The sequence below is a fragment of the Hyla sarda genome, chromosome 7 (assembly GCF_029499605.1).
Source record: "Hyla sarda isolate aHylSar1 chromosome 7, aHylSar1.hap1, whole genome shotgun sequence".
Taxonomy (NCBI): domain Eukaryota; kingdom Metazoa; phylum Chordata; class Amphibia; order Anura; family Hylidae; genus Hyla; species Hyla sarda.
The window spans coordinates 193,025,813-193,051,385 of record NC_079195.1 but is presented as its reverse complement, the minus strand read 5'-3'; the positions used below and the strand labels follow the sequence as shown (position 1 = coordinate 193,051,385).

Below are 25,573 nucleotides of genomic sequence, written 5' to 3'. Positions count from 1 at the left end.
GTCCTGTGATGTGAATCCCAGCCCTGCCGGTTGGAGGAGAGAGCGGGGCAATGCGCTCACAGCCAGCACGTGCAGCCGGAGTGCAAACCGTAACAGCGGCATCCATTCAAAAGACCTATGTGATCTCTCTCCCACCAAACGATAGCTCCACCCATTGAAGCAGACAGGCTCCCTGTCATCAGCTGACTAATGATGTCAGTTCTCGGCCGCATTGCAAATTCTGAGACAACAGACATTTTGTATGCTCTTTAAAATAAATATTGGGGTAAAAATCACATAAGAATTGTGATACCACCATCACACACAGGTACAGACACTATATTAAGAACTATACTAACTTTATAGCCCCTGTAGCATAGTTAAATAAATAAAAATTCTTGGAATACCCCTTTAACCCCTTCATGGACAAGCAAATTTTGATTTCTTGCTCAGGTTTTTTTTTTTTTTACACCTCTGCTTCTAAGACCCATCTTTTTTTATTTTTCCACTGACAAAGGTGTACTTTTCATTGGTGCATTTTATTTTATCATCTAATGTATTACGAAGCCAGAAAAAACTTATATGTAGGGCAAAATTCAAAAAAGAAATGAAATTGCACAATTTTGTGGGGCAATAATTTTTTCGGAGTTCACAATACGGTAAAACTGGCATGTGAACTTTATTTAATAGTTTCCAAACTTGGATAATTTTTGTTTCGTTTTAAGGTTGTGTCCTTAAGGGGTTAAATGTAGTACTCTTTTTATGTATATTATTATGTATATCCTTTTTACCCCTCCGATGAATTCAATAAATGAAGAGGTAAAGAACTATTGAGAAAAAATTAAGTACGGTCAAAAATCTGTCTACGTTACCCTCATTGATGTCTAGTCCTTTAAAAAAATCATACTTTTTCCCGTATGGGAACAAGACATGAAAAAAATACTTTTTCAGCTCAAGAATAGAGGAATGCCTTTAAGATTACTTATACAGTAGATCATTCCAATGTATGGAATATATATAGAAGCAAACATTAAGATAGTATAATACTCCTGAAAGTATAGCAAGCATGTATGCAGATATAGAAGATAAGTGTTGAAGAGGCTGTGGCAAGAAGGGGTCCCTTTTCCATGTGTTGTGTCAATGTCCTAGAGTAAGCAATTGGATGACATGTAGGCAGCTAATTCAGGAAGTTATGGATATCCAGACGGAATGGCCACCCCAACTAGTATTGGTATTCTTAGGAATAAATAATGTCCCCTCAAATACAGGTCACTATTTTGTATATTTTGCACGGTAATGAAATTATTGCTGTTATGTCAATGGAAATCAATTGAAGGTCCCAAAAGGGGCAGATGTTATATACCGAGTACAAAAATGCATATAGATGTGAAAGGTTGATAGCTCTTGGAATGGGAAATTGGGAGATGGGAGACAATGGAGGGCATGGAATCTATTCAAACATTGTATAATATTAAAGGGGTACTCCACTGAAAACATCTTATCCCCTATGAAAAGGATAGAGGATAAGATGTTAGATAGGTAGGACCCCCGCGATCTCCACTGTGGCACCCCTGTCATTCAGTACCCGATGACTGGAGATGCCAGCCGCCATGCTTCCTCCATTCACGTCTATGGGAAGAGGAGTGACGGCTATGTATTAGCCATCACTCCTCCTCTCACAGACATGAATGAAGGGGCATGGCATGAAGTCACGAACGCAGAAGCTGGGGTCCCCAGCGGCGGAACTCCCGTGATCTAACATCTTATCCCCTATCCTTTGGATAGGGGATAAGATGTCTTCAACCGAGTACCCCTTTAAGTGATTGAACAAAGAGAAGATGAGATGAGAGGGGAATTTTTTCTTGCAACTCTGGGGAACTCTTCTATATATATATATATTTTTTACTTCATATTTTTAATTATTATTATTATAATTATAATAATATTTATTATTATTAATATTGTTGTTGTCATTATTATTATTTATTTATTTTTTTGGGTGTGTGTGACATTTCTTTTTTATTTTCATGGAAGTATTGACCTGTGGATAGAAAATAAATAAATAAAGATTAAATGTGCTCTGTCAGATCCAAAAACTTTTTATTTGTGGTTGTGGCTCGAAGAGCTGTGAATGAATGACCTGAGGAGGAAATAAAATTAGAATGACTTATCGACCTAACCTAGAATCCTCTGGAACCAGGAACATAAGAAGTAAGGAAACAGCGGTTGAGGTGTGCCCAAAGTACCGCGACCGTGGGTACGCCTATAGAGGGCATACCCTGATATGAGATCATGGATTTATGATAGTGTGTGTCTCGGAAGAAGGAGAAAAAGGGAGGGTAGAGTGGGTGTCGTCAACGATACACACGCCCCTACCTGTAGGAGAGGTGTGGTTTTATACCCCACGCCACTCCCACAAATGCAGCCAATTAGGCCTTCAACTTGTGGTCGTGGTTCGAAGAGCCGTGAATGAATGACCTGAGGAGGAAATCTAATTAGAATGACTTACCGACCTAACCTAGAATCCTCTGGAACCAGGAACATAAGAAGTAAGGAAACAGCGGTTGAGGTGAGCCCAAAGTACCGCGACCATGGGTACGCCTATAGAGGGCAAAGAGTCAGAAATAGAGTGCAACTTAATTTTATTTGGGTTTACAGAGCCAATATCTTAAACACATTTGCCATTTCCATTGAAGGGTCCGGCACATAGCGGTCAAAGCAAGCAGAATTCCAACACCCCAGCTTCTTGATCACATGAGCTGGAACGTTGTGTCTGGAAGCAGCCGAGGCCCCACCAATTCTGAATGAGTGATCTGTGATGCCTGCGGGGTCTCTACCCAACATGGTGATGAGTGACCGGACGTGTTGGATGAACTGTGATGACGATAAAGCCTGGCCACCAACCGGTAGAAGAGGACTGTCCACCGCTCGCCCCGACAACATGGACAGTAGGACCGATAGGGCAGCTACCGGGCACCAACGATGAGACGTGGGAAAAGAGCGGACAGACGCTCCCCACCTGCAGGTTTTGGTGGCCAGGAGGGTGAGGGTGAAGCCTGGGCCATTGGGTGACAACTGGCCCAGGGTCAGGCCTGGTGATCTGTGCCCGAGACACGTGAACTCACCGGGCCTGAGGAAGCCATAGAAAGCGAGGTGAATGGCCGCATTGATGACCGTGCTTAGATGATAACCGAACGGGTGAGTGTCTAAAAGGGTACACATGGCCCTGAAGAGGTCCCCGGTGACAGGTGCGCGGGAAGGTGACCTGTGAAGAGACAAAAGTGACACACCTCTGAGAGCTGCCTTGATGGGATGTGCGGAAAGCAGTGACGGTGCGTTGGGGTGCAACAAAGACCTGTGGTGCTGAAAACCTGTGAGATGCAGCTTGATGGTGTTATGGGACAAGTGTAAGGAAGAGTGGCAAAAACCAACATACACTAGGGAAGAATGCACCGAGATCATGGCAGGCAGTGCTAAGTTGTGCATGAAGGCAGTGAAAGACGCCAGAGCAGAATCGTAGGCCCGAATCGTGCTGGGTGCTAAGGAACCTCTGATTAAAACGTTAGCCACTGATGAGTAGGTGGCTAGGCAGTCAGTAGCTGGAGCGGGGGGACCGTGGCTCCAGTTCGATCTGCTCCTGGTAGGACCTGAAAGAACAGCCTCAGGTTAGTGCGAGACAATGCGTCAGCTGCAACATTTAGTCTACCCTCAATATGTTCGACGGAGAAGTGGAAGTTGTGCTCGAGTGCTAGTAACACGAACTTCCTGACGAAGCGCATGATGTGAGGAGACTTGGAGCACCACTGTTGTCCGGGGGAACCCGGACTCCCAAGGGCGGCAGCGAAGGCCGGCCGGGAGTGTAGGGGAAGGGCGGCCCTGGCGGGGAGAGCAGTACCCTGCCCCATGAACAAAATATGGACGGGGAGCAGTGGGGGTGAGGAAAAGCCAGCACATGGAGGCCGGGAACCGGCACTTACCTAGCACAACCTCACAGAGGACGGGGGATAGGACCGACACAAAACCACCAACTTCTCCCCGGGGACGTGAGACCTAACACGGCAGACTACAAGAGTACTACCATCAACAATACACATGCCCCTACCTGTGGGAGAGGTGTGGTTTTATACCCAACGCCACTCCCACAAATGCAGCCAATTAGGCTTTCAACATGTTGTCACTGATGAAAATTAAAGACCATTTGTAATATGGTTGTTTAACCGCTTAACGACCACAGACATATATTTACGTCCGTGGCCAGCTCCTGATCTGTGAAGTGCCCTCAGAAGATCGCCGATCAGGCTGATGTCCGGTATTAAGCCCTTTGATTGCGGTGTCTAAAATGGGAGAATATGCTGCCAGTTAGCTCAGCAGAGCTGTTCGGGACCGCCGCAGGGAAATCGCAGCATCCCGAACAGCTGAGACGACAGCGGGAGGCTCTCTACCTGGCTCCACCCTGTCCAATTGGCATTTGATTGCGCCAAGCCTGAGATCCAGGCTTGAGCAATCAAGCGCAGGTAACACTGATCAATGCTATGCTATGGCATAGCAGTGATCAGTGTGAGAGATCAGTGTAATGCATGTTATAGCGCCCTATGGTGGCTATAACATTGCAAAAAAAAAGTGTAAAAAAATTTATATTAGGGAACCCCTTCCCTAATAAAAGTATTTAAACATTTTCCCATTAAAAAAAAACTGTAAAAAAAAATAAAAATAAACATATGTGGTATCGCCGCATGCTTAAATGACCGAACTATAAAAATATATAATTAATTAAACTGCACGGTCAATGGCATAAGAGGAAAAAAAATTCCAAAGTCCAAAATAGCATATTTTTGGTCACTTTTTATACCATACAAAAATGAATAATAAGCGGTCAAAAAGTTTGATCAAAACAAAAATGGTACCAATAAAAGCTTTAGGTCATGGTGCAAAGTATGAGCCCTCATACCACCACATGGAAAAATAAAAAAGTTATAGGGTTAGAAGAGGACAATTTTAACTCCTTGGGGACGGAGCCCATTATAACCCTAAGGACGGGAGCATTTTTTGCAATTCTGACCACTGTCACTTTAAGCATTAATAACTCTGGGATGCTTTTACTTTTCATTCTGATTCTGAGATTGTTTTTTCGTGACATATTCTACTTTATGTTAGTGGTAAATTTTTGTCGATACTTGCATCATTTCTTGGTGAAAAATTCCAAAATTTGATGAAAAAATTGAAAATTTTGCATTTTTCTAACTTTGAAGCTCTCTGCTTGTAAGGAAAATAAACATTCTAAATAAATAATATTTTGATTCACATATACAATATGTCTACTTTATGTTTGCATCATAAAGTTGACATGTTTTTACTTTTGGAAAACATCAGAGGGCTTAAAAGTTCAGAAGCAATTTTCCAATTTTTCACAAAATTTTCAAAATCGGAATTTTTTAGGGGCCAGTTCAGTTTTTAAGTGGATTTGAAGGGCCTTCATATTAGAAATACCCCATAAATTACCCCATTATAAAAACTGCACCCCTCAAAGTAGTCAAAATGACATTCAGTAAGTTTGTTAACCCTTTAGGCGTTTCACAGGAATAGCAGCAAAGTGAAGGAGAAAATTTAAAATCTTAATTTTTTACACTCGCATGTTCTTGTAGACCCAGTTTTAGAAATTTTACAAGGGGTAAAAGGAGAAAAAAAAATTTGTAACCCAATTTCTCTCGAGTATGGAAATACCTCACATGTGTATGTCAAGTGTTCGGCGGGCGCAGTAGAGGGCTCAGAAGGGAAGGAGCGACAATGGGATTTTGGAGAGTGAGTTTTGCTGAAAATGTTTTTGGGGGCATGTTGCATTTAGGAAGCCCCTATGGTGCCAGAACAGCAAAAAAAACACATGGCATACTATTTTGGAAACTACACCCCTCAAGGCACATAACAAGGCGTCCGGTGAGCCTTAACACCCCACAGGTGTTTGACGACTTTTCATTAAATTCGGATGTGTAAATGGAAAAAAAAAAATTTCACTAAAGTGCAGGTTTTTTCCCAAAATTTACCATTTCTACAAAGGGTAATGGGAGAAAAATCCCCCCAAAATTTGTAATGCAATTTCTCCCAAGTACGGAGATATCCCGTATGTGGCCCTAAACTGTTGCCTTGAAATACCACAGAGCTCTGAAGTGAGAGAGCGCCATGCGCATTTGAGGCCTGAATAAGTAATTTGCAGTAGGGATGGACCCGGTTACAAGGATGGGGCTTGTCTCCACCAAAACCCTACAGCAGTGTCTCCCACAGGGTGCCTCCATCTGTTGCAAGACTCCCAGCCTGCCAGGACAGTCCATGGCTGTCCGGCAACACTGGGAGTTGTGGTTTTGCCACAGCTGGAGGCGCCGTTTAGGAAACACTGTTGTATGAGACCTTTTTCATTTTTATTGGGGGGGGGGGCGACGTGTAAGGGGGTGTATATGTAGTGTTTTACTTTTTATTATTTGTTAGTGTAGTGTAGTGTTTTTAGGGTACATTCACACAGGCAGGGGTTCACAGTAAGTTTCCTTAGGAAACCCACTGTAAACCCGCCCATGTGAATGTACCCTGTACATTCACATGGGGGAGGGGGGGCGCCCCAAGGGGGGGGGGGGCGAAGGGCTCGCCGAAACGTGCGTTGGGGTGGTGTTGCTCCAGCAGACCCTGTTAGGACCCTGTTAGGAAGTTTGGTATGCCTACTGTCTTCACTGTGTGCATTGTACTGTATGATAATTAGAGCATTGTTGTGCCTATATATGTGCTGTTAATGCACACATGTGTGACTATGCACCATGTTACTTTTCCTTATATAACTTATTAATGTGGATCTGTCTGTGAGCAACACCTTTGTCTCTCCACTTTGTGGATGCTTCTCCCTATTTGTGATTTTAAATTAACTAATCTTTAATGTATATTTAATAAAGTTATATAATTTTTACATTACAAGTGTCTCCATCCTCTTTTTCTGCTATGATATTTGTGTAGGAGTACACAATAGGTTGATTGTAATAAGTATTATTCTGATATGTTGATACAAAAATTTTGTTTGCTGTTGTACTTACACATTAAAGGCACCCAGTGCCAGAGGCGGTAAAACAACCCAAAAACAAAATTGAACCTCCACCATATTTCACTGTAGGTACTGTGTTCTTTTCTTTGTAGGCCTCATTCCATTTTCGTTAAACAGTAGAATGATGTGCTTTACCAAAAAGCTCTCTATCTTGGTCTCATCTGTCCACAAGACGTTTTCCCAGAAGGATTTTGACTTACTCAATTTCAGTTTGGCAAAATGTAGTCTTGCTTTTTAATGTCTCTGTGTCAGCAGTGGGGTCCTCCTGGGTCTCCTGCCATAGTGTTTCATTTCATTTAAATGTCGACGGATAGTTCGCACTGACACTGATGCTCCCTGAGCCTGCAGGACAGCTTGAATATCTTTGGAACCTGTTTGGGGCTGCTTATCCACCATCCCGAATATCCTGCGTTGACACCTTTCATCAATTTTTATCTTCTGTCCATGCCCAGGGAGATTATCTACAGTGCCATGGGTTGCAAACTTCTTGATAATGTTGCGCACTGTGGACAAAGGCAAATCTAGATCTCTGGAGATGGACTTGTAACCTTGAGATTGTTGATATTTGCCCACAATTTTGGTTGTCCATGCTTAGTGTGGCACACACAGACACACAATGCAAAGACTAAGTGAACTTCTCTCCTTTTTATCTGCTTTCAGGTGTGATTTTTATATTGCCCACACCTGTTACTTGTCCCAGATGAGTTTAAAGGAACATCACATGCTTGAAACAATCTTATTTTTCCACAATTTTGAAAGGGTGGCAATAATTTTGTCCAGCCCATTTTTGGAGTTTGGTGTAACATTATGTCCAATTTGCTTTTTTTCCTCCCTTTTTTGGTTTAGTTCCAATACACACAAAGGGAATAAACATGTGTTACTGCAATCCTTTTCTGTGAGAACTACTTCATTTACTTCATTTACGGCTGAATATGAGACAGAAACCTCTCCTGACTCCCAAGGGAAAGCTGAAAAGAACAGCAAAAAATAAATATTGGGTGCAGGGCGCATCAAGTATTCGGTAAACACAAAGTGCCAAGAGTACCCTTAAGCGCCTCGACATTATACCAGGTGGTATGTCAGGACGGACAATATCGGCTAAGTGAGACACAATAAATTAACGCAATTTCTTAAAAAATCTGTTCATGCCCGAATCCCTGTGCCTCTCCGCGTCCAGCCTGTCAACCCCCAGGAAGATTTTTAATTGAGATATGAGCATTGGCAAACCTGGCGTATTCGCTTCTAACCAAGTATTAACCCCTTAACGACGAAGGACGTATATTTACGTCCTCCGCTGGCTCCCGCGTCATATCGGGTCGGTCCCGGCGGCGATCAACGGCCGGGACCTGCGGCTAATACAGAACATCCCCGATCGGGGTGATGCCCTGTATTAACCCTTCAGACGCGGCGATCAAAGCTGACCGCAGCGTCTGAAGCAAAAGTGAAAGTATCCCGGCTGTTCAGTCGGCTGTTCGGGACCACCACGGTGAAATCGCGGCATCCCGAACAGCTTACAGGACATCGGGAGGGCCCTTACTCGGTGCCTCCTCGGTGTCCGATCGGTGAATGACTGCTCCATGCCTGACATCCAGGCAGGAGCAGTCAAGCGCCGATAACACTGATCACAGGCGTGTTAATACACACCAGTGATTAGCATAGGAGATCAGTGTGTGCAGTGTTATAGGTCTCTATGGGAGCTATAACATTGCAAAAAAAAAAGTGTTAATAAAGATCATTTAACCCCTTCCCTAATAAAAGTTTGAATCACCCCCCTTTTCCCATTCAAAAAATAACAGTGTGAATAAAAATAAACTATATAGTCCGAACTATAAAAATATATCGTTAATTAAACCGCATGGTCAATGGCGTACACGTAAAAAAATCCAAATTAAAAAAAAAGCGTATTTTTGGTCACTTTTTATACCATTTAAAAATGAATAAAAAGTGATAAAAAATTCAGATCAAAACAACAATGGTACCGATAAAAACTGCAGATCACGGCGCAAACAATAAGCCCTCATACCGCCCTGTACGTGGAAAAATAAAAAAGTTATAGGGATCAGAAGAGGACATTTTTGAACGTATATATTTTCCTGCATGTAGTTATGATTTTTTCCAGAAGTATGACCAAATTAAACCTGTATAAGTAGGGTATCATTTTAACCATATGGACCTACAGAATAATGATAAGGTGTCATGTTTACCGAAATATGCACTGCGTAGAAACGGAAGCCCCCAAAAGTAGCAAAATGGCGTTTTTTCTCCGATTTTGTCGCACAATGATTTTTTTTCATTTTGCCGTGGATTTTTGGGTAAAAGGACTAACGTCACTGCAAAGTAGAATTGGTGACGCAAAAAATAAGCCATAATATGGATTTTTAGGTGGAAAATTGAAACGGTTATGATTTTTAAAAGGTAAGGAGGAAAAAACGAAAATGCAAAAACTGAAAAACCTTGCGTCCTTAAGGGGTTAAATAGACATCCCAGAGCAACTAGGAGCACGAAATGTAGGAATTGGGGCTCCCCCCCCCCTCCGGCAGGCGCAGGTGGTGGAACAGCAAGGCTTGAGGTGTAAAAGGGATATAGGAAACTATCATCCGCCAATAGTCAGCAGTGAACGAGCAGTCCCACATCCAATGGTAAAGATTCGTGAGCGGTGTCTGGCATTTAGGGCATTTTGTGATCCTGTCGTCCCCGTCCATCAATCCCAAGTGCGGAAAAGTTTATCTCGGTCTACCTTAGAAAAACATGCAAAAAAACCAAGGTAGAGCATAGATATTGTCACTCTCCTCGGCTCATCCCCCACTATATTGTCTAGGGCATGCGTGGGTGCCTCCCGCGAGAGATCCCTAAGTCTGGATATGCAGAATGTATATACCTGGTTGGCGTGTAGAACATGAGAGCACGGGAGCTGAGAAGAGGTGAGCATTTCTCCTTGTGTGAGCCACCTGCATTCCTCCGTGTGTATCAGTGACCCTACAGTCGTCACTCCTCTAGTACCCCAGTGGCGCAACCAGGAGGAGGATGTTCCCTGTGGAAATTCTGGATGGTCAAGCAAAGGCATTTCTTGAAGAGAAGGAACGGAAGGCCATAAAGCTTTTGCACTTCCCTCCACGCCATAATGGTGTTCCTGAGCAGCGTTGACCCCTTGATGGCAGCAGGCAATTTAGCATAAGAGGTGTGTAGCAGTGCTGGAAGAGACCATGGTGCAGCCAAAGCCACCTCCACCCTCAGATTGGAGTAAAAGGCCGAGTTATGCAGACAGTCAATTACATGGCGGAAAAGACAAGCTACATTTACACAGCATGAGTTTTTGCAACGCTATTCTGGGACGCTTGCCCTGCCACAGGAAGGGTCTGCAAGGGGTACGATAAACGTGGGAAACTGATAATTTAATATGGTGGCAACAACCCAGAAAAGAAAGCGGCAAGGTTTCCCACCGTTTCAATTCTGAGAATATCCACTTAACCTCTTCAGGACCCAGGGCGTATGGATACGCCCTCACACCCTGGGCCTAAGGACCCAGGGCGTATCCACACGCCGGGCGGAGATCGGAACGGCATGCCTATTGATATCGTTCAGTAGGCATGCCGTGCAAATGCCGAGGGGGGTCCCGGGACCCCCGCATGTCGGTGATCTGCGCAGATCGCGGACGGGAATTCCGGGTATTCGGGTCACTTGTGACCCGATGACCCGGAAAAGGAAGGTGATCAGCGGTGTACGATACACCACCAATCACCTCCAGTTGCTGGGGAGCGGTGACAATACTGTCACCGCCCCAGCAACGCTGCTATTGGCCGGCAATCGTCGGCCAATAGCAGTGCAGCAGAGGAGGGGTTAATGGTCCCCTCACGCAGCTCTGCGCGCTCGCTGAGTTCAGTCAGCGGGCAGAGCTGTGTGAAGAGGACCGGGATCCCCCCCTCGGAGTACCGGAGCCCCCTCAGAAAGAAGAAGAGCCCGTAGATCAGGGTCAGCTTGTTGCAGGGAAAGGTAGGGTAAAACAGTAAAACAAAAGTGAAAGTGAAAGTTAAAAAAAAGTAACCCCCCCCCTGACCCCCTAATAGGTCCCCAAGGGTCCACCGTCTCCTGATCCGTGTGACCCCGTGCCCTATTAGGGGTTCAGGGTACTGCGTGTGCCACCACTTTTTTTTTTTGGCGCAGCTTTTTTTTTTTCTGTTACAGTTACACCATGCACCACACACTACATACTTCCCTGCACCCCCCCCCACACACACACACCCCCTCCCCCCCGCCACCGTCCCACCCCCGCCACTGTAGAAAAAAGGCGATGACCCGCCGGGCATTTTCGGCAGCGGAGGCTTACGCTTTTTTAGCCTCCGACTCCGAATCTGCCAGTGAGGACGAGGAAGATCCGACTTTTTTGTGTTCTTCCTCGCCCTCCTCATCATCTAGTAGTGATGATGAGTCCCCTGTACTGCGGCGGAGACGCCGCCAGGCGAGGCCACGCACCCCCCATGAGAGTGACTCAGTGGCCGACACTAGTACGGGTGGCAATGCCGCTAGTAATACGAGTCCGGCCCCTCAGACAAGTGCACCGGAGCCCCCTTCCGATGACCCTGTCTGGAGCCCCCCAAAGGGTTATCAGCCACGGATTCCTGAGTTTGTTGGCGACTCAGGAATCCGGATTGATACGGCTGGCTTCACTGATCTGGACTTTTTAAAGTTTTTTTTCAGTGACAGCCTGGTCAATCTAATGGTGGAGCAAACAAACTTGTATGCCCAGCAGTTCATTGCCCACCACCCCGATTCGTTTTTGGCCAGGTCCAATGAATGGTATGCCATTGATGCAGCGGAAATGAGGACATTTTGGGGCCTCTCGCTGCATATGGGCCTGGTCAAAAAACCAAGTGCTCGTTATTACTGGAGTCGTCCTCTATCAGACCCCGCTTTACAGTATGGCGATGACACGGAAGCGGTACGAGGCGATTTGTAAATGCCTGCATTATGCAGATAATGCGGCATGTCCGCCCCGAGGTGATCCCGCCTATGACCGGCTTTACAAAGTGAGGCCGGTCATCAATCACTTTGGGGCCAAAGTTTTGGAGGCCTATGTACCACTCAGGGACCTCTCGGTAGATGAGTCTCTCATCAGTTTTAAGGGGAGACTCAGCTTCTGCCAGTATATTCCCTCGAAGCGGGCGCGGTATGGCGTGAAGCTCTATAAACTTTGCTAGAGTACCTCCGGGTACACTTGCAAGTTTAGAGTATATGAGGGACCAGATTCCCGTATTGAAGCCCCAGAATGTCCCCCCCCCCCCGGGTGTTACCGGGAAACTCGTTTGGGACCTTATGCACCCATTGCTGGATAAGGGTTTCCACGTATACGTGGATAACTTTTATACCAGCATCCCTCTGTTCGAATCCCTTTCTGCCAGATCCACGTCCGCTTGTGGGACCGTGCGGAAGAACCAGAGAGACCTCTCTCTAAATTTTGTTAAGACGCCTATCCCAAAGGGTGAGTCCCGTGCCCTGACCCATGATAACCTGTTGTTGGTGAAGTATAAGGATAAGAGGGATGTCCTTATACTCACCACTATTCATGGGAACGGCAGCACCCCTGTCCCTGTGCGAGGTACCGTGGGACCGGTCCTCAAACCCGATTGTATTCTGGACTACAATCGGTATATGGGGGGAGTTGATCTCTCAGATCAAGTCCTCAAGCCATATAACGCCATGCGGAAAAAACGGGCATGGTAAAAAAAAGTTGCGGTCTACTTGGTACAGGTTGCCATGTACAACACTTTTGTACCAAGAAGAAGTCCTAAGGTTCCTGATCTTTGCTGACCGGAAAGATCAGGCCGGACTTCCCAAGGGTCTGGAGTTATAGGCCCCAGGATCGTCCCTGGCCAGCACTTTCCAGGTGTGATCCCCCCCACTGGAAAGATGGGACGATCCCAGAAAAAATGCAGAGTGTGTCGCAGGAAGGGGAGACGGAAGGACACCACGTATCAGTGTGACATTTGCCCAGATAATCCGGGCCTCTGCATAGGCTGCTTCAGGGAGTATCACACTTCCATGGAGCACTACATTTTTCCTTTTCATTTTAATTTTCCATAATTTGACCAATGTACCAAGTCCAGAGTACATTCAACATTGTTAACCCCAAGAATCACTAAATTGCCCAAAAAATCAGAAAAAAAACCTGATAAGGTTTGGGGGTGTTTTTTAAGAAATGGGTCATAGGTCACTGAGTCACTATCATCAGGGACTTTTTATGTTGCCTCAAATGCGCAGCGCTCTCTCTCCACCTGAGCGGGTACGCATTTGAGGCAACAGGTTAGGGACAGCCACACACATCACATTCCCAGAATGATGATTCAAAGCATAAGGTTTGGGGCGGGCATTTTTTTTTTAGTTTTGGTTATGCTCTGGGTCATCATTCTGGGAACATATCCTGTTTTATTATTTTATAATTTATAGTTTTCTAGCCCACTGTACCCCATATTACGGGCCTCTGTACCCCAGCTGTCTACCCCAGTTACGGCCCGTTGTCCCCCATAGTGTTCCCCTATTTTAGGGCTCAGTGCTCCCCCCCATTAACGCTCCTTGAGGGGGGTCCCACCTCCTGGCTGCTATAATAAGCTCAAGGCCCCTGACTGACCTCCCACTCCAAGACCTGGTGTGCACCCACGGAGCAAAAATCATCAAAAATTAAGGTATGTCCTTACTCCAAAAAAATGTATTTACAAATTTTGTGGGGTCTTTTCTGCTATTAACCCTTGTAAAATGTTACATTTTGGGGAAAACCCACATTTTAGTGAAAAAATTATATATTTTTTTTACATATGCAAAAGTCGTGAAACCCCTGTGGGGTATTAAGGCTTACTTTACCCCTTGTTATGTTCCTCAAGGGGTCTAGTTTCCAAAATGGTATGCCATGTGTTTTTTTTTTTTTTGCACCATAGGGGCTTCCTAAATGCGACATGTTCCCCCCCCCCTCCCCCATTTCAGCAAAGTTTGCAAATGTGACTCCTTCTCTTCTGAGCATTGTGGCGCTCCTGCAATGCACTTCAGGTCCACTTATGGGGTACCTTCATACTCAGAAGAGATGGGGTTACAAATTTTGGGGGTCTTTTCTGCTATTAACCCTTGCAAAAATTTGAAATTTTGGGGGAAACACACATTTTTGTGAAATTTTAATTTTTTTTACATATGCAAAAGTCGTGAAATCCCTGTGGGGTATTAAGGCTCACTTAATTCCTTGTTACGTTCCTCAAGGGGTCTAGTTTCCAAAATGGTATGCCATGTGTTTTTTTTTTGCTGTCCTGGCACCATAGGGGCTTCCTAAATGCGACATGCCCCCCCCCCCCCCCGAGAAAAATTTGCTCTCAAAAAGCCAAATATTACTCCTTCTCTTCTGAGCATTGTAGTTCGCCCGTAGTGCACTTCAGGTCCACTTATGGGGTACCTCCATACTCAGAAGAGATGGGGTTACAAATTTTGGGGGGTCTTTTCTGCTATTAACCCTTGCAAAAATGTGAAATTTAGGGGGAAACACACATTTTAGTGAACATTTTTTTTTTTTTTTACATATGCAAAAGTTGTGAAACACCTGTGGGGTATTAAGGCTCACTTAATTCCTTGTTGCGTTCCTTAAGGGGTCTAGTTTCCAAAATGGTATGCCATGTGGGTTTTTTATTTTGCTGTTCTGGCACCATTGGGGCTTCCTAAATGCAACATGCCCCCCAAAAACCATTTCAGAAAAACATACACTCCAAAATCCCCTTGTCACTCCTTCGCTTCTGAGCCCTCTACTGCGCCCGCCGAACAATTTACATAGACATGTGAGGTATGTGCTTACTCAAGAGAAATTGAGCTACAGATATAAGTATAAATTTTCTCCTTTTACACCTTGTAAAAATTCAAAAATTGGGTCTACAAGAACATCCAAGTGTAAAAAATGAAGATTGTGAATTTTCTCCTTCACTTTGCTGCTATTCCTGTGAAACACCTAAAGGGTTAAAATGCTGACTGAATGTCATTTTGAATACTTTGGGGGGTGCAGCTTTTATAATTGGGTCATTTGTGGGGTATTTCTTATATGAAGACCCTTCAAATCCACTTCAAACCTGAACTGGTCCCTGAAAAATAGTGAGTTTGAAAATGTTGTGAAAAATTGGAAAATTGCTGCTGAACTTTGAAGCCGTCTAGTGTCTTCCAAAAGTAAAAACTCATCAATTGTATGATGCAAACATAAAGTAGACATATTATATATGTGAATAAAACATTTTTTTTATTTGGAATATCCATTTTCCTTACAAGCAGAGAGCTTCAAAGTTAGAAAAATGCTAAATTTTCAAATTTTTCATCGAATTTGGGGATTTTTCACCATGAAAGGATGCAAGTTACCACAAAATGTTACCACTATGTTAAAGTAGAATATGTCACGAAAAAACAATCTCAGAATCAGAATGATAACTAAAAGCATTCAAGAGTTATTAATGTTTAAAGTGACAGTGGTCAGATGTTCAAAAAATGGCCGGGTCCTAAGGTGTAAAATGGCCGGGTCCTTAAGGGGTTAAAAAGTATATAGTGTGTCCGGTGTTCTGTCAATATACCCAGATAAGTAATAGATGAGGTAGTCACCGACACTCCCAGATTACCCGCATCCGTCAGCTCCCGCTCTGGTGTCGATCCCAGGGGCATTAGTACACTTTTAGAGGCGTTGACCTTGTGACCAGTCAACCATCCTACCCGCGTCAAAAAGTCGAGTATCTTGGGAACTGCCACCCTTGGGTCACTAAGGTAGAGAAGAGTACGTTATCAGCAAACATGGATAGTTTAATTTCCTTGGAACTCACCATTATACCCCTGTACAGGTCTGAGGAAATGAGGAAATGCGCAAGAGGTTCGATCGCTAAGTCAAACTGTAAAGGTGACAGAGGGCATCCCTGGTGAGTACCTTTCCCTATGGCAATGGGTCAAGAAAGAATATCTGGGGTGTAGATCCTAGCCGCTAGATCATGATTTAGCCCCTGTTTAAAGGAGGTAAAACAGCCCGTGATGCCAAATTTATTCAGTACCTGGTCCAGCCAATCCCACCGTACATTATCAAATGCTTTCTTTGCATCGAGCGTAAGTAATGCAGGGTGGGAGTCTGACCCAGTCCGGCCCCGTACACTATCCATAGCTGCCAGGAACTTCCGGATGTTCATAACTTCCGCTCGCATCTTAACAAAACCCACCTGGGGATCCACAATAAGGGAGGGTAAGAACCTGGTCAGGCAATCAGCCATGATTTTCGATAGCAGTTTCATGTCTTGGTCTATCAGGGAATTTGGCCGATAGGAGCTCCAGGGGATCCTTGCCCGGTTTGGGGAGCACCTTGATATAAGCCATCTTGGCAGAGGAGGGTAAGACACCGGACTGCCAGATACTATTAAAGTGTCTCGTCAGGCTAGGGACAATTTGGTCAACTAGAGGCTTGTAAAACTCACTCGGAAATACATCCGGTCCTGGCGCCATGTCATTTGCAAGGGAGCAAATTCCCTCCTCCAACGACCCCTCAGCATTCAGTACCTGACGTTGGTCCTCTGTCAACCTAGGGAGAGTAATTCCAGCTAAAAAATGTTCCCCCTCAACTGAAGGTCTAGGGCTAGTAGAGCAAATTTCTCTGTAATAGGATCCCAGGATCGCATTAATCGAGTGTGTGTCAGTTCTGGTACACCCCTGGGTGTCTCGTAAAGCTAAAACATGTGCCAGTGTATAGGCCCCCTTCGCTATCCTCTTCAACAGGCAACACGCCTTGTTACCATGTCTAAAAAGATCAGCCTAAAAGTGAGATTTGTACATGCGCCCCTTCCTATCCAGCCAGAGCTCATAAGAAGCATTGGATTATCCCGATGTGCTGCATTGTCTCCGTCTCAAACTCCAGCCACCATCCCCTCAAAAGGCCCAGAATAGACTCGTCCTCAGTAAGGTAGGATGGAAAACGCCATAGGAAATCAGAACCACTTGGGGGATGATGGCAGGAGCTACAAAACAACCGGCAAGTGATACGAAATGACAATGTCATGGATGTCCACTGTCTGTAGTTTGGGAAACACTAGTGAACTGACCATGAAATAGTCCATGAGGACCACGAGCCATGCACATGTGAGAAGTGTGTGTACTCACGGTTGTCCGGGAGTAGATGACGCCAAGAGTCCGTCAGTCCCATCTGTGTCAGAAAAGGAGGGAGTACCTTATCACTATGACTTGTAGGGATAGAGTGTGTAGAGGAGCTTTTGCGATCAATAAGGGGGTCTACCACCGGGTTCAGGTCTCTGCCCAGAAACATGAGTGGCCCGGCTGTTTGCTGAAGTGTCTGCTAGAGAAGTGAAAAAGGAATGATTATCTCTGTTAGGTGAATATAGATTATAAATACTATAGGTATCACCATTATGCTCCAGCTGCACATGAGACAGGCGGCCATCCGAATCTCTCTCGTGAGAGAGGAGGCGATAGGAGAACGACTTATGAAACAGAGTCAATACTCCAGCTTTGCCATCTACTGCCGGTGAGTCCAAGACCTTACCCACCCAGAGTTTCTGCATTCTCAAAAAGTCCCTTGAGAGGGAAAAGAGAATAGGAAGAAAAGTAAGGGCAAGACCAGGGTGCATATGGAGAAGGATGACAGGACAGACAATAAAGACAGAGATTAAAGCCAGTGGAGGTGAGGCTGGAAGGAGAGACCCTCATTAAAGGACACCAACCGCTGGAGAAAACGCAGTGAGAATTAGACACCAGGGCGGGGTATGAAAGAAGAGAAAGGATAATCCCAGAAAACAGAAATGAAACCAAAGAAAAATCCAAAACTAAACAAAATACTAGAACACAAAGCAGCGCCCAGCATGGAACAGTGGCATCCGCCAGTCGTGTAATGGACTTCACTTTTTTCGGACACCCTTTACTGGGTCATTACTGTGACATCCCAATCTGCAGGAAAACAATCCCAGGGGTAACAATAACCAATGCTAAATACTGAAGAATGAATAAGTCCTGTGTCCCCCAAGGTACTAAAAAGAAAACCCAACAGTCACAATATGATACACAATCTGGGGAGGTAGATCTGCTACTCCTGCTTCTACTGCGTCTCCCCGCCGACTCCTCCGTTTTCTGGTGTCTTCAGCAGAGTCCAGATGACTTTGCACCAAGAGAGCCAAGAGGAGGCTTCACCATGTATCCTAGGTGATAAAGAGCGATGAGGAGGGGAGCAGGGGCAAGGAGGGCGACCTGGTTCCGCATGTAGCTCTTGAAGAGCCATCTCCACCACTGCTGGGGACTGATAGGAGATGAAGATCCCATCCGAGCGAAACACTTTCAGGGTATTGCAATTAGAAGCGTCTTCAAAGAGCAAAAGTTTTTTGTTGCAGAAAGTGACCGGAGAAAAGCGATGGCGGAAAGCCTTGAGAAGCTCTACCTTGTCATTATAGTCAAGCAACTTAAATATAACTCGTCTTGGTATGGCTGTGGAGCTAAAGCGGGAGTATGAGTCATCAGCAGGCGCTTGTCCCAGGCGTTGTGCTCTCTCCACCCGACATTTGTGCTGGAGACCCAATGCTTTGGGTAGGTCACTCTCACAGACTGCTTGGAGGTCAGAAGGACAAAGGGATTCGCTAACCCCCACCAAACACAGGTTATTGCGGTTATTGCTCCAAGTCTTCCAATTTCACGCTAACATAACACAAATCAATTTCCATCTGCCGCAGTCTGGGAGCCAGTTATCGCGTGCTGTGGAAGCAGAGTAAGCAGTGGGCAGTAGGCAGTGATCTCTCCTCAGGCGTGAACAGTGGTTTGCTCCCGGACACTTCCATAGCAGCCTCAGAGGACTGCTGGGCCATTGCGGGAATCAGGGCCTGTTCAATAGTAGAAATTGGTGCCGCAGCTGTGGGGCCTTGATGGTGCTGACCCTTGCTAAGGAATTTCTCCATCTGTGGAAGAGGGAATTTCCACTAATGAGGCAGAGGGGCACTATATGTAGTAGAAAAAGATCTGCTGTCAGCCACCCAGATAGCAGAGCAGGTAGTGGGATGAAGTAGGGAGAGCTTCTGGCATGTGGGCACAGCTGCACACTGTAGCTATGGTGCTGAGAGCATGGGGATGCAGCTGCAGTGATAGTGAGAGGTGCAGCTCCCCCTCACCCCTCCGCTGGGTGCAGCGCGGCTGGAGCGGAAAATTGGTGGCAGCCCCTTATTTAACGTGGGGCCGTCGAGCACAGTCCTCCTGAGCTGCCCCCTATCTGACTCACCCCTCTGTGGTGTCAATGTACGGCGGGTAGAGCGGTGCGAGGCAGGACGTCGTCTGGGGCATCATGACCCCTGATCTGCTGCTGTTCAGGAAGATGGCGGCCCCCGCGAGGAGATGCGCAGGTGCCGTGCTGTAATGGAGTGCCACGCGAACTTGCGGGTGACTGCCGGGGCCTTAGTGGACCTGTGCAGGCTCTTGGTGTCCTAAGGAATGCTGGTGGGTGAGCCTGGGTGGCTGTAGCCGGTCTTCGGTGCGGATATGGGACTCGGGGTGTGGGGAGCTCCGTCTCACATGCCCGCGCCAGAACCTGAAGTCTAGTAGGGTATCATTTTAATCGTATGGACCTACAGAATAAAGATAAGGTGTTATTTTTACAAAAAAATGTACTGCATAGAAACGGTAGCCCCCAAAAGTGACAAAATGGCGTTTTTTTTTTTCTTCATTGTCACACAAGGATTTTTTAGCCGTTTTGACGTAGATTTTTGGATAAAATGACTGATGTCAATACAAAGTAGAATTGGTGGCGCAAAAAAAAAAAAAGCTATCATATGGATTTTTAGGTGCCAAATTGAAAGGGTTATGATTTTTAAAAGGTAAGGAGGAAAAAAATGAAAGTGCAAAAACAGAAAAACTCTTGGTCCTCAAGGGGTTAAAGTTTTTTAAATATTTGATAAAGAAAATAGCTCCTGAAAATCCCAACACTAGGGGTTCCTATACCTACTGTGACACTAACCAGTCCTGCAGCAGCATCAGGCTTGTTCATGAGTCATGGACAAGAGTTGACTCATGGACAAGGCTGCATGAGCAGACACGCTAATCACCTTCCACCACCACAAAGGAGGGACACACACCCTTCCCCTGAAGGGATTTCTAACAATGTGAGAGAGGCTTAAAAATTAGATGTACATGGTCAGGATTAGGTCCTGAGTAACATATAAATATGTTTCATGTTTTATAACTTTAATGGAAAAAAATATTTATGTATAATATGATTTTTATCATATAGGTATATAACATTAAAAAAATAATAATTTTGATATGAATTGGCTTTTAGATAAGGTAATATTTCACATTATTTTTATGGTAATGCTAGATTGTATTATATTCCCTATATTGTGCAAGGAAATTTGGCTAATGTTAGGTTAAATATTATTTTATAGGGGAGAATGGGTTAAAAATTGGGCTGTTCCTTCTTTTCAGGTATAGAAGGGGGTTAATGTTGAGGAGGTTTTTTTTTGTGTGCATTGTAGCATTGAGGCAAGTTTGAGGGCAATGAAAGGGTGTTTTCCCAGTCCTTTATCCTAGGTGAGCTAGCAGAGATGCTCATCAGGTGTCTAATTAATGAGGCCAGGAGAACTGTGGGAATTTTGAAGATAAGGAAAGGAAACATCGTAGTCTGGGCTCTCCCCAGAAGACAGCAAGGTGGCTGTGGGGGGAGGCAGGGGTCCTTGTGAGAAGCACACAGCCAGGAGCTGTGAGTGACCCAACAGTAAAGTGGACAGACAAAGAGTCTTAGCACACACAGCAAGAGGCTGCAAACGCTGTGTGTGAACAGTGAGTAAAGCTGTCACGCCCCCTCCCGTAGGCTTGCATTGAGGGGAGGAGCGTGACATCACACGGGGTGGAGGTGTGACGTCACACGCTGTTGGCCCTGTGGTCGCCGGTAATAAGACCCAGAGCGAACATGCTCCGGGGACTGATTACAAACGGGGTGCCACGTGCAAGATTATGGGGGTCCCCAGCGGCGGGACCCCCGCCATCAGGCATCTTATCCCCTATCCTTTGTATAGGGGATAAGATGTCTAAGCACCGGAGTACCCCTTTAATGTCTGAGAGTTTGTTTGGAGACACTGGGAGCTCCAGCAAGGAAGGGCCTGATCCCAAGGCTTTGAAGGTTTGTCTGGAATGAGGAGAGTTAAGAGCAATACTCCCCTTTATAAAGTATGTTATCTGTGAGGAGTACTTTGCATAGATTTTAAATATTACTGAGAATTTGAAATTCTGGCCCACTTCAGTTTTTCTTGTCTTTTTGGGTACATTCACATGGGTGGATTACCTGCAGAATTTCCGCAGCGTATTTGATGTGGAAAAGCTTCAGCAGATTTTGCTACCATTGACTTCAATAGGTCATCAGAAAATCTGCAGTAGAGACGGATTTGCAGATTTCCCTTCGGACCCATTGAAGTCAATGGTAACAAAATCCGCTGCGGAAATTCTGCAGCAAATACACTGCGGAAATTCTGCAGGTAATCTGCCCGTGTGAACGGACCCTAAGTCTTACATTTTGTTCCCGTAGATCAGTGATATCCAGGAGGACTGAATTGAGACTATTTCTGTCCAAATGGGATTGTCTTCCTTAGCTGCAGCATGACTGTCATCCAGCATCCAGCACCCAGCATCCAGGCCCAGTGTGTAATACTGTCACACAGCAAATTGATGGCCGAGGCAGCACATTGCTTTGGCCAGTGATTGGCTAAGCGTCAGTATGACAACCTGGACCCCAACGTCACTCCGTGCCTAAGTGTCTCAATTTCTGACAATCTTGAGAACAATCCTCCGGTAGTCGACGGGATAGCAAGGGGCTGACACAGTAGTAAAAGGGAACTGACGTTTAATCATCCAAGATGCAACGCGTTTCACAGTACAACTGCTTCATCAGGCATGTCTGGATGCCTGATGAAGCAGTTGTACTGTGAAACGCGTTGCATCTTGGGTGATAAAACGTCAGTTCCCTTTTACTACTGTGTCAGCACCTTGCTATTCCGTCGACTACCGGAGGATTGTTCTCAAGATTGCTTTGCATTGGACGTGGGAAGGCTGCAGTCACTTGCTATTTTTTATTGCTTTGATCCATGGTTGCACTTGGTGGAGTGTAACCTCTTGGGGTAAGCGTTCAATTGTCTTATCCCCTCTCCCCCTGTGGATCCCTTGGTTAACACTATGGAGCGCTGTCTATTCTTTGTTTCAGTCAATTTCTGACAGGAAGAGGATCGCAGCCAGGGACCAAAGCCAGGCACCTGAGGCACCATGGGAACGCTGGAGGTAAGTAAAGGTTTATTTTTTATATCATGTACAATGGGCACAATTGTAAAATAACAAAAAAAAACAACAACAAAAAAAGCCTTCCCACTGGATAACCGCCTTAAAATCATAATTTGTCATCTACATTATCTACATTGGCATAAAACTAAAGTTATGGCTTTGATGGTAAAAACAATGTGAAGGTAAAATTAGTTAATTACAAAATACATGTAAAATAACAAACATAAAACTTCATCAGTAATATGCAGAAATGGCTTACCAAAATCCTATGAGAAAGATAATAAATATTATCAGGGCTCCAATGATGTAAGATTTTGAAGTCAACATGTTCTTCCAGTTCTTACACATCTGTGCTGGGTAGAGTATAGCTGATCAAAAACTAAGTAAAACGCAAAAACAAAGTAAAGCTCTTTAGAGAGTTGGTAGAAACAAGGTCATTGAGGCAATTAAGCGTTAAGAATGATGGATGTGGCACACATCAAGTTAGCAAAAGAAGCAATTCACACTTGACAACTAGGTGCGTTTTTGTAAATGCTTTAGTAGTTTAACTTCTTAGTACAAACAAGGAGAAATCTCCACTTTTTAGAAGATACAAAAATTACTTCACCCACAATGCTAACTAATAACGTCCAAAAGTCCTGGTTCAGCAGCCGATACAACTTCACCCTTCCACGGGAATAGCGGAGCTAATCCTCCTTCCTCTCACCAAGGGGAAGACAGGTGAATGTTTCCCGGACACTTCCGACGTTTCGGAGGACATGCCCCCTTTCTCACTTGAGAAAGGGGGCGTGTCCTCCGAAATGTCGGAAGTGTCTGGTGAAGAAAGAATCTGCAAAGTAGCTGTCTCATTACTCCTTTTCCCGGGTACGCTTACACATTGATAACTCACAGGGGGTTTCCTGCTGTGGGAGATCTGCTGCGAGTTTTATTACTATTCACTTCAATGGTTCTGCCAGCAATCTACAAATTTACCAATATTACGGATTTTCTGCAGATCTATTAACCCCTTAAAGGGGTTCTCCACTGCTTAGACATCTTATCCCCTATCCAAAGGACGGGGCGGGAATCCCGCGATCTTGCACGCGGCACCCCGTTTATAATCAGTCCCCGGAGCTGTCACGCCCCCTCCCATAGGCTTGCATTGAGGGGCGGAGCGTGATGTCACACGGGGGCAGAGGCGTGACGTCACACGCGGTCGGTCCTGTGGTCGCTGGTAATCAGACCCGGAGCAAACACGCTCCAGGGACTGATTATAAACGGGGTGCCGCGTACAAGATCGCGGGAGTCCCCAGCGGCAGGACTCCCGCAATCAGGCATCTTATCCCCTATCCTTTGGATAGGGTATAAGATGTCTAAGCATCGGAGAACCCCTTTAAAGGGGTACTCCGGTGAAAACCTTTTTTCTTTTAAATCAACTGGTGGCAGAAAGTTAAACATATTTGTAAATTACTTCTATTAAAAAATCTTAATCCTTCCTGTACTTATTAGCTGCTGAATACTACAGAGGAAATTCTTTTCTTTTTGGAATGCTCTCTGATGACATCACAAGCACAATTCTCTCTGCTGACGTTATTATAATAATAATAATGCTTTATTTATTGTTGTCCTTAGTGGGATTTGAACCCAAGTCCCCAGCACTGCAAGGCAGCAGTGCTAACCACTGAGCCACCATGCTGCCCTTAGCATACATCTGCTATGCATGGTTGCTAAAATGGACAGATATGTCAGCAGAGAGCACTGTGCTCGTGATGTCATCAGTGTTCCAAAAAGAGAGGAATTTCCTCTGTAGCATTCAGCAGCTAATAAGTACTGGAAGGATTAAGATTTTTTAATAGAAGTAATTAACAAATATGTTTAACTTTCTGCCACCAGTTGATTTAAAAGAAAAAAGGTTTTCACCGGAGTACCCCTTTAATGTCTCGTAATTTTCTCTTATTTCCCCACATTCTATACATGTTACATGGATATACAGTTTATAAACCCCTTAACCCCCCACCTCCCCAGTAATTTTTTTTTTTTACATTTTTTTTTCCTCCTCACCTTCTAAGAGCCATATCAGAAGTTGTTAGGGCTTGTCTTTTTGCGGGACCAATTATACTTAATACTTAGTAATGGAAAAAAAACAACTTGTGAGGTGAATTTGAAAAAATAAAATAGCATTTTTTTTTTATTTGGGGGTGGTTTTATTATGTGGTGAAATTGACTTGTTATCTTTATTCAACAGGTCGGTACAATTGCAGCTATACCCAATCTGTATAGTTTTCATTATATTATTATCTTAAATCAGTATATTATTATATTAAGTCACTATATTCTGACCCCTATTACTTTTTAAGATTTCCATTTATGAACCTGTGTTAGGGCTCATGTTTTCAATTGTGATCTATAATTTTTATCCTTATCATTGGGGTAGCACTGTCTGGTAGCACATGCAGTATACTACTATTTTAATAATGTTGCACCATTTGTTCTCACCAATTTTTGTCTTCCCTGAAGGCATTACCTTCATGGGTAATAGAAACGCGTTGGAAAGTTCTATCTCTTAAGTGAATTATATGGAGTTTTATGTGTACTGGAGTAATAATGAGAATAATTAGTCTGTTTTCACATTGTAGTTTTTCAGCGTTATTGATGCATTTTCCCACAATTATGCAAATCGCAAACTACATCATGTTCCAAATTATTATGCAAATTCTATTTAAGTGTCACAAAGATTAAATATTTTGTTTTTCCGTTTAACTCATGGATGGCATATTGTCTCAGGGCTCTTTTGATCACTGAAAACAATCTCGGACACCTGTGATAATTAGATTGCCAGGTGAGCCCAATTAAACTCCTTAGCAATGCAGGATGTATATTTATGTCCTGCACCGACTCCTGCAATATAACGCGGGGTCACATTCAATGGCGTACACGAAAAAAAAATTCCAAAGTCCAAAATAGCGTATTTTTGGTCACCTTTTATACCATAAAAAAAAGAATAAAAAGCGATCAAAAAGTCAGATCAAAACAAAAATGGTAACGATAAAAATGTCAGATCACGGTGCAAAAAAAATTAGCCCTCATACATCCCCATAAGTGGAAAAATAAAGTTATAGGGGTCAGAAGAGGACATTTTTAAATTAATTAATTTTCGTGCATGTAGTTATGTTTTTTTCCAGAAGTAAGACAAAATCAAACCAATATAAGTAGAGTATCATTTTAATCGTATGGACCTACAGAATAAAG

General features: G+C 44.4%; 1 protein-coding gene across 9 annotated transcripts in view; it reads right to left on the bottom strand.

Moving 5' to 3' along the window:
• The window catches only part of LOC130282958 (histo-blood group ABO system transferase 2-like), a 94,882-nt gene that overhangs the window by 33,534 nt on the left and 35,775 nt on the right, over nt 1-25,573 (bottom strand). For all 9 annotated transcript variants that reach the window (XM_056531990.1, XM_056531997.1, XM_056531989.1 and 6 more), the window contains one exon: nt 22,605-22,724. In XM_056531990.1, the coding sequence (XP_056387965.1) occupies nt 22,605-22,693 (89 nt within the window). In that variant the 5' untranslated portion in view covers nt 22,694-22,724. The remainder of the gene's footprint in view (nt 1-22,604; nt 22,725-25,573) is intronic.